Source organism: Hypanus sabinus, chromosome 23 (assembly GCF_030144855.1).
Source record: "Hypanus sabinus isolate sHypSab1 chromosome 23, sHypSab1.hap1, whole genome shotgun sequence".
Lineage (NCBI taxonomy): Eukaryota > Metazoa > Chordata > Chondrichthyes > Myliobatiformes > Dasyatidae > Hypanus > Hypanus sabinus.
The window spans coordinates 20,665,430-20,675,757 of record NC_082728.1 but is presented as its reverse complement, the minus strand read 5'-3'; the positions used below and the strand labels follow the sequence as shown (position 1 = coordinate 20,675,757).

The 10,328-nt window shown below is 36.1% G+C and overlaps 1 protein-coding gene across 1 annotated transcript in view; it reads right to left on the bottom strand.

Annotated features, from left to right (window-relative positions):
• Window positions 1-496: 496 nt before the first annotated feature.
• sirt7 (sirtuin 7) overlaps window positions 497-10,328 on the bottom strand; it is a 37,426-nt gene continuing 27,594 nt past the window's right edge. Inside the window, exon 10 of the mRNA XM_059948478.1 lies at window positions 497-3,594. Within this exon, the coding sequence (XP_059804461.1) occupies window positions 3,426-3,594 (169 nt within the window). The 3' untranslated portion in view covers window positions 497-3,425. The remainder of the gene's footprint in view (window positions 3,595-10,328) is intronic.

Genomic DNA, 10,328 nt, shown 5'->3' with positions numbered 1-10,328 from the left:
GAGGTCAGATTTGAATCAGTCAGAGCCATAAAGTAGCATCAATGGTGATTGTTGTTCCTTTTTGCACCTCGTGGTGCATCGGGTGGCTTTTATTTGCTGTTTCCATAGCATTTGACTTTTTTTTACGAAGCCAGCATGGATGGAAAGTGTGCAAGGAGTTGGCCAGATTTGAACTTGGGATCATTAGGCACTACACCACCAGTCAGTTTACGGTCATCCCAGCTAATTTTGAATAAAACAGTAACAGTAACAGAAAGCAAACTGATCTAGAGATCTGTGGCTGCACACATGTTTGTAATTACAAGGTCATCTGAGGCTAATTAATTAGGAGAGGAATCAAACACTCCCAGTAGGAATCCTGCCAACCTTCAATGTCAAACTAGGCGACAACTCACTACATGGAATGTGCTATCAGCTTAAGTAGTTAACTAAAAAATTATGCAGATTACACTAGCTGAAAACAGAAATAATTTACACTGGACAAAAAAAGTGCAGGCTCTCTAGTTTATTTAAAAATGATATTTACAGTTGCAATATGATTGACAACTTGTATTAAATAAAGTGCAACCACAATTGGGCTACCAGCAAGTCATTAATTGTATGTTCATTTCCCAGCAATCTCAGTTTTCGTGCTTCTGGAGAATGAAATCCCATCATACACATTATGTTAGGGATTCTGTAGGCACACGTTTGAAAATATTTACCCTTTTCACTTGACAAACATGAAAGACAAACCCATTACCAATGATACAGCAGTAGAGCAATTCAGTTGTCATATTTATAATTCATTTTGAACCTTACTTTTGTTTTTGCATATTTTAAAGCATATATTGATAATGCTGGGAAGCCGAACATTTTTAAACCAAACCCAGAAACGCATTAAGACAGAGGCCAGGATTCTATCAAACTCTTTATCAGCCTACAACTCATCCTGCCAACCTTGCCAAAAGCTCTTTCTGATCATTTTTAACCTATAAAGTTAATTCACTCAGCATTATCAGATGCATGAAGACACTGAGGTTTTGCCGGAATCAGTTAACCCACCAGGAAGTGTTTAAAAATGACCCAGAGAATCAGACAAAAACAGCAGCAACTTTTAATACTATACAAATTTTCCCAGTTGATTACTGGCAGGATACTTGCAGTCAATGCAGTGCCTACAGTCAACGAATTATACTTATCCGTTCACTTATTTCCAGAATATTGATATCTAATACACTCGCTGTTGAGATTTAAGCATTTAATGTTTCTATTTCAGAAGATGAGCATTTTCAGCATTTTGTTTTTTATTTACCATTTAATCTATTAAATCACTTTAGATATATTGACTCTCAATTTGTTCCTTAACTGCCAGGATAGCAACACTCAATCCATTTTACAGCTCAAAAAAGATACCCGTTTTACACATATAGTTTAAGTGTAAAATACGATTTAAATTGTATTAAAAAATAAGAAACAACATTCCATGTTGTCTCATGGCTAAGAAATTGATCCCAAAACAGCAATTTTTCCATTGCAATTTGGAACAAGAAAAAGGACAATTGAGAGCTGAGCAACAAAGATTCTTTGAAAAAAAGCATACTGTAAAGAGAAAGTATGATTAAGGCGAATTATTATGCTCCAGACAATCATACTGTTGGACCCGAGGATTTGGCTAATTATACAGAAGCATTCAACACAACTTAAGAATTAGGGATCTCAAACAAAAACGTTATCCAAAAGTTCCCATGTTCCAGTATTCATACTTATTAACAGAACATTTCTACAAGGATACCCTTGCCTCCCATTGCAAATTAGCTTTATTATTGTATTACTTTAAAGTTTGCTTTCATTAGCAAGTGCCTTGCTTAACCTGATGAAATACATACAACAATCCCTATAATATAGTTACAGATAATGGTTTAGTATCAGTTATCTGCTGAAATAAAAATCAAGGATTGCATTAGGAGAGGATGATAAGTTGCTGTTAATCGATCAATCCATCAATAGCTTAGCTTGAAACGTCACAGTAAGCCATAAAGAAACATACCAGAGATTTCTAACAATGAAAAATATTAGTAAGACTAGAAAAGCGAGCAATCATTAGAAAAATCCCTGTGTAAAAGTGGTGACCGAAAATTCACAAAGTAGTCCAAATGTGTAATAAAAGTAAACAAAGACATACAACTGGCATTGTAAATTGAAATATATTTTAGTGCAAATATACTCAAGATTTATCTTTTTTATTTTCTAAATTTTAAAACTAATCTTTCAGAGCACCATAATAGCTATAAAACAGGTTTTCTGCTTCACCTGCTCTGATGCCATGACTGATGGAAAGTGGTTGAAAGTTTGTGTTCTGCAGATAAAACTGTAATTGTACAAGTAATGCCTTCTGACACAAGTTATTATATTTAAAAAAGCTACTTTGGCACTCAGCTATAATTTCAGTGCTTTTTAAGTTTAAGTTGGTTGGACCAAGTTTTTAGTTTCCAATAAAAAAAACAGGCTGATATATCAGGAAGTCTCTAATTAAGTTTGGTGAGAGACATTATTACACTACTTTGTATGTTTTTTAAAAAAAACAATTTTACCATAATAGATCTAGATTTTCTGCTCAGATCATTCTGGTCCTTGAGCACAATAAATAAACTGACTGCATTGAAATATTTTAGAACATCACTTGGTTCTTTCTCAGTTCTTACACATTAGTTCTTCACAAATAATGAAGAACAGTAATTGGAGATATTTTTATTTTTTAAGTGGGTGCAGAACTGATAGAGCATGCACCTTCTTCATCTAGACCTTGTGTTTTTACTGCAGGAAAAAAAGAAGAGTGGATGTATGCTACATACCTAGAGGACATGGCTTGAAAATAATTGTGCAAAGTTCTCTCTGATAGTCAGTGGAAGATTAATTGTTCCAAGCCACTGTGTTGTTGAATTTTTTACAATATTGCTTTTAGTTCAGGCTGCACAGGAAGAAGCATTCTCATTGATAGTAAGGGGACAATAATCAAAAATGGTGTATTGTCAATACTTTGTCTGAAGTTAAAAGTGATGCACAATCCTATAATACTTTCCTATGCAAGATATGAAAGATATTTCTTGGGAACATTTTATTCCACATCACACTGAAAAGTCAGTAACTACATATCACAATGTTAAAATTATATCCCACTGGTTTGAAAGTTAATGGTCCAACTGCACTGGTAACAGCCTGATCATCTGTAACTGACTGGTACCCATGTCAAGAGGTAGCGATGGTATTCTGAACCAATGGGACATGTGAAAATGACGTTCTTATCAGCAGAGTCTCCTGACTGCAGTACTGGCATCAGGATTTGCAGAAATCTGCTATTGATTCTGTTCCTTCCAAAGATGTTCATATGGGGAAAGAGGGGAAAAAGATTCAAGATGTAAACATTGATCATCATGATTCCCTGATTAGACTCTCTTCTTTTTTCTGCCTTTTGCACAACCTTTGCCATACCAGCCACCTGAGACAGTGGAGCCCACACTTCCTGGGCTGTCCTTGGTTAGTAGTTTACGACTATGACTGCTTTCCTCTCCAGGCCTCAGCTGTGTAGCTAGACTGAAAATCGGATCTTTTGACCTTGAGGAGAAACAGAGATCAAGAATGAAAGTCATTTACAGATATCAATAGGCAACCATCTCACAGTTTTAATCATTCTAAGTATAATGCACAAAAAATCAAATCAATCCATCAGTTTCACAGCTAGTAAGTTAATTAGAATGGTCCAAGTGAGTCTCCTCTTTGCACTGTAGCCAGCCTCAGTGATGCCACAACATTTGCTCACAATCTCAGGGTACAGAAGGAAAAGCAGGCCAAGGTTTCCGCTGCTGAGTGTGTTCTCAAGTTGCCTACTGAAGGCGTGCATGTCTAGTGACAATAATAGTTGTAAAAAGTTCTCTCCATCCCAGGGTTAACAGTCACTCTCAACAGAGTGGCCATTAGAACAAGAAACCAGAGGTGTATCTGCTGCATTTGGATTCAGATGCCTCACTTGTGAGGGGTGGGGGAGTAATGAAGGGAAGGCTTCAATGGCAATAAAGGCAAAGAAGCTGATAAGAGATATATAATGCCACTATTAAAAATAGCAAATCCTTTAATCATTTAGTTGCCCTACAATGGCCCTTAAATTCTTATTTTAAATCAATATGGAACAATTCAGTTTGTGCAAATAATGATCACAAATCCAAAGGTGGTATGATCAATAGCTCAAAGGGGTGAGAGAGAAAGGCACTTCCATAGTCAGAACCTTGAAAGCAGAAGCAGTCACTGCTGTTACTGGGATAAAAGAGGACGGTACACAAGAAATCAAGCTTGCTGGAAAACTGAAGTGGGTAACAAGTCAGGAGAGGCAATGCAATAAATGGATTTAAACACAGAGATATTGTTTTAAATTGAGTCATACCACCCTTGGAAGCCAATGTGAGTAACAAGCTGTGGCGATGACTTAACAGGATATAGACAGAGTTCCACATGAGTTGAAGTAATTTGTGGCTGCAATGCAGCAGGATGACTGCAGAAATATTGGTACTTCGTCAGCTGTGTATTCAAGTAAGGACTTTTGTCACAGATCAGCTGTAGGAAGATGCATGATGGGCAATAATGGTAGAAGTGAGCTATCCCTGTGATAGAGAGGATCAAAAGTTTAAAGCTTAACTGAGGGTTATACATTTAGATTCCGGCCAAAGTACAGAAGTTGAACGTGCTGATTAAGGTGACACGTCCCAGAAGCAAGTCAAAAATGTATCCTCATGCATATGAGGAGGTAATTGGCATTGATAATGTGGTTTGTAACTGGATATTTGACAGTGCAACAAATTGAGGATAGTTTCATCGAGCTGCATAACAAAGGAAAGGATTGTGGTTGGTTGTATCAAAGTCTGCATATTCATGTGAGTGTTTAGTTCAACAATTACAGAAAAGGTAGTTCAGGATTTTAGAGGTAAAGCATCAAAGAAAAGAAGGTTTGGTGAAGAGGAACTAATATGTAAAGACAAAAGTCTTGAGGGTAGTTTGAACACAAAAGAGACAGAAAACAATTCTTCCAGTTGAGGCACACCCGATCTACTGCATTCTGAGCTCGCAATGTGGCCTCCTGTATAATGGCAAAATCATGTAGGGACTTCTTGTGAAGAGTCTGCATTTTGACTGCATTTGGAAATTGTGGTAGCATGTCACTTTCACTCTACTTCCCACTCCCACACCAACCGGCCCATCTTCAGCCTTTTCCACTGCTACAGAGAAGCCAAACACAAATTGGAAGAACGGAGACTTCCTGCTGGTCGTTGATGGAGTAGCAGCTTTCTGAAGCTGCTCCTATTTTACTTACTTTACAGTTTCTAACCTGATTTGAAACCTTATTCTTAAACTTGATATTGCTTCACTATGACTACAAGGAGTGCCAAAGGTACTAGAAAAGAAGAGGATCCTCCTGCATTTTTGGAATCCATTATGGATTTGCTTCGAAGACATAGAAAAGGATCCTCAGAGGAGTTCCAGCAACAATTTCAGCAGCTCAGATCAGAAATTAAACAGGTGGATGCAAAATTGGATTCTTTGCAAAAAACCTTAGTTGAACATGATAAATGAATTGAAGATAATGAAGCAACTCTGATGATTTTGGACGCAAAAATTGATGACTTACAAAAGTTTTGTAAAAAGCAGTCAAAGGCTAATGAAAAATAAATGCATAAGATTATTGACTTGTAAATAAGCAGAAGAAACAATCTATGAATTCTGGGCTTTGAAAAGTTAACTGAAGGTGTTCAGCCTACAAAATTCTTTGTAAGTTTTTTGGCACAATTATTTCCTGAAATTTTATCGTCTTTGCCTATGGTTGATCGCGGGCATAGACTGTAGGTTCCTTAGCCCGCTTCAGGAGAAAGGCCCAGATCGGTCATGGTCTGTTTACATGAATTTCAAACTAAGGAACTTTTAATCCGTGAATCCCATTGAAGAGGAATGATTGATTATAAAGGCCAAAAGATTAGAATTATTGAGGATTTTTCACCTGAGGTCATGAATGATCGTGCTAAGTTTAAAAAAGGTTACGTCGGAACTTTTTAACAAAGATTTCAAGACTTCTTTTCATTATCCCGCACGGGAAAGAATTCAAGATGCTCAAGAATTCTTGGAATCAGAAGATTAATTGCTTAGTATCTTTCTGTATGAATATCTGCCTCTCTTACTCTTGGTAACCCTTTGCAGCTAACTCTCTTTTTTTTTGAACCTTTTAGTGTTTTACTAAGAGAATAAGGTTTTAATGAGCTAATACTTTGAGTGTTCATGTATTTTGATTTTTTTCATATTTTAAATTATACATATTTTTTGAGGTTTTTCTCTATTAATAAGGCTTAGTATGGGTATTTATTAATTGCAATAATCAATCTCTGTGTGTTTTTGGTATGAGGTTTAAAGTTTTTTCTCTCTGTTGTTTTGTCTAGGCTGGACAGCAGCTAACCTTGATATAGATTGGAGCTAAATCAGCAGGATATTTTTTTTTTGGGGGGGGTGACGTTATTAGTAGTAGCTGCTGACTTTCTGGTCAGCTTTCTGGCTTTGGGAGGAGGGAAGGAGGAAGGGCTTTTTTTCTGGAAGCTGTATTGGGTTCTCAGCCAAATCTGTTGCTTGTTTACCTTATTTCAAGGTTCGATGTCTGGTTTTAATATACATTCCAGCACGGTCATTATCTTAACCTTCCTTTTAAATAGTATTAAAAATGGATCAAACTATTAATTTACTTAGTTTTAACGTGAAAGGGTTAAATCATCCTGTGAAACAGAATAAGATTTTTGCTTGTATTAAAAACTTAAGGTCCCAATTATCTTTTTACAAGAAACTCATGTACATAAATGTGACAATCCATTCCTTTTTAGCAGATGGAAAGGGCTACATTTTCATTCCTTTTTTTGAGCTAAATCTGGAGGGGGGGGGGGTTCAATCTTTATAGATAATACTGTTCCTTTTGTTCAACATAAAGTAGTGTCTGATATTAATGGGCGTTTTGTTATACTATCAGGAAAATTAGATAATAAATTAATGGTATTCGCTAATCTGTATGCCCCGAATACAGATGACCCAGGATTCTTTACACTTTTTTTTCCCACTCCTGCTAGATTTGAGTCTTTATTCATTAGTTTTGGGAGGAGACTTTAATTGCTGGTTAGATTCAGTTTTAGATCGGTCATCTTCCAAACCAGCTACCCTTAACAAATCAGCTTTATTTATTCAATCTTTCCTAATGAAATGCAGTATTGTTGATATTTGGCATTTTTTACATCCAGAAGATAGCGAGTACTCATTATTTTTCCATGTTCACCATACGTATTCCAGGATCGATTATGTTTTTTATTGATAGTCAAATGATTCCATTAGTTTGATCCTGTGTATATAAAGAGATTGCTGTTTCAAATCATGCTGCTGTGCTTTTATCTTTAAACCTTCCTGGTCTCCCTCAAACAAACAGATTTTGGCATTTTAATCTAACTTTGTTATCTGATAAGGATTTTTTTAAGTTTCTGGAGAAACAACTTATTCTTTTTTTTAAAGAGAATATGCTAGAAAAGACTTCTAGTCTTATTATATGGGATGCTTTTAAGGCCTATATTAGAGGACAAATTATTTCTTATATTGCAAGTGTTAAGAAAAAAGCTAATAAAGAGAGAATTGATTTAGCTAATCAGTTGAAACAATTAGACCAAAAATATGCTTTGGCTCCAGATCCTGCTTTATATAAAATACGTATTGAAATTAAAACTAAATATGACCTTCTTTTAACATATCCAATTGAAAGTTAACTCCTAAAAGATAAAAGTCAATTCTATATTCACAGAGACAAAACAGGTAAATTATTGGCTAACCAATTAAAAACCCTCATAGCTAAATGGCAAATTAAAGAAATTTGTAAAGCTAATGGTGATAGGACAACTGATCATTTAGAAATAAATGATACCTTTAGAGAATTTTATTCTAAACTTTATAGTTCTGACTCTCCTGAAAATAATACTGAAATGAATATTTTTTAGACTAATTAAACATCCCTGTACTTTCTGTTGATAATTGAAAGCAGTAGATCAACCCATTTCTTATGAGGAAATTGCCAAGGGTGTATGTTCATTGCACTTCGGGAAGACCCCAGGTCCTGATGGATTTTCTGGAGAATTTTACAAGGGTTCTTCCACATTGCTTATACCTCATTTATGTTCTGTCTTTTCAGATTCCTTTAAGTTGGGTAGACTGCCACAATCTTTTCATGAAGCTTCCATTTTGCTTATTCTTAAAAAAATAAGAACCCAACTGAATGCTCTTCATATAGACCAATTTCTTTACTTAATGTTGATACTAAAATTCTATATAAAGTTTTGGTTTGTAAACTTGAAAATATTTTACCATCTATCATATCAGATGTTCAAACTGGATTTATTAAAAATCGCTATTCCTATTTTAATATTCGTCATTTACTGAATGTTATGTATTCTCCTTTTAAGGAGACGTTGGAATGTGTGATACCTCTAGACGCTGATTAGGTTTTGATTGGGTTGAATTATTTATTTAAAACCTTAGAAAAATTTAACATTGGGCCAAATTTCATTCAATGGATTAAATTACTTTATTTATCTCCTTCTGTTCGAGTTCTTACTAATTTTCAGAACTCTAAACCTTTTAAACTCCAATGTGGAAGTCCTCCAAGGATGTCCTTTGAGCCCTTTGCTCTTTGATCTGGCTTTAGAACCCTTAGCTATTGTTTTTCGAGAATCTAGTGATATCACTGGTATTTTAAGGAGAGGTACTACCCACAAAGTTTCGCTCTATGCTGATGGTCTATTGCTTTTTATTTCTAACGTTGAGACCTCGTTACCTCCTATGCTTTCTTTACTCTCCTGTTTTAGCCAGTTTTCAGGATATTTATTGAATTTACATAAGAGTGAACTTTTCCCCTTGAATAATCTGGTATCAATTAATACTAACTTTCCTTTTAAAATTTTAAGAAATCAATTTACCTATTTGGGTGTAATAATTACTAAGAATTACAAACACCTACTTAAAGAAAATTTTCTTACACTATTGAATTATGTGAAAAGGGCACTTTCAAACTGGTCTCCCCTCTCTCTATCATTGATTGGTCGTATTAACTCTATTAAAATTAATATCCTGCTAAATTTATATACCTTTTTCAGGCCTTACCCATTTTTATTTCTAAGTATTTTTTTGATTCTCTTGATTCAATTCTATCTTCGTATATATGGAAAAACAAACATTCTCGATTAAATAAGGTTCACTTTCAAAAAGTTAAAAAGAATGGACAATAGACAGTAGGTGCAGGAGTAGGCCATTCGGCCCTTCTAGCCAGCACCACCATTCACTGTGATCATGGCTGATCATACACAATCAGTACCCCGTTCCTGCCCTCTCCCCATATCCCTTGACCCCGCTATCTATAAGAGCTCTATCTCTCTTGAATGCATCCAGAGACTTGGCCTCCACTGCCTTCTGGGGCAGAGCATTCCACATATACACCACTCTCTGGGTGAATAAGTTTTTCCGCATCGCTGTTCTAAATAGCCTACCCATAATTCCTAAACTGTGGCCTCTAGTTCTGGACTCACCCATCAGCGGGAACATGCTTCCTGCCTCCAGTTTGTCCAATCCCTTAATAATCTTATATGTTTCAATCAGATCCCCTCACATCCTTCTAAATTCCAGTGTATACAAGCCCAGTCACTCCAATCTTTTAACATATGACAGTCCCACCATTCCGGGAATTAACCTTGTGAACCCTGCACTCCCTCAATAGCAAGAATGTCCTTCCTCAAATTTGGAGACCAAAACTGCACACAATACTCCAGGTGGGGTCTCACCAGGGCCCTGTACAGCTGCAGAAGGACCTCTTTACTCCTATATTCAATTCCTCTTGTTATAAAGGCCAGCATGCCATTAGCTTTCTTCACTGCCTGCTGTACCTGTATGCTTGCTTTCATTGACTTTCATGTACAAGAACACCTAGATCTCGTTGTACTTCCCCTTTTCCTAACTTGACTCCATTTAGATAGTAATCTGCCTTCCTGTTCTTGCCACCAAAGTGGATAACCTCACATTTATCCACATTAAACTGCATCTGCCATACATTTGCCCACTCACCCAACCTGTCCAAGTCACCCTGCATTCTCATAACATCCTCCTGACATTTCACACTGCCACCCAGCTTTGTGTCATCAGCAAATTTGCTAGTTACTTTTAATCCCTACATCTAAATCATTAATGTATATTGTAAACAGCTGTGTTCCCAGCACCGAACCTTGCGGTACCCCACTGGTCAC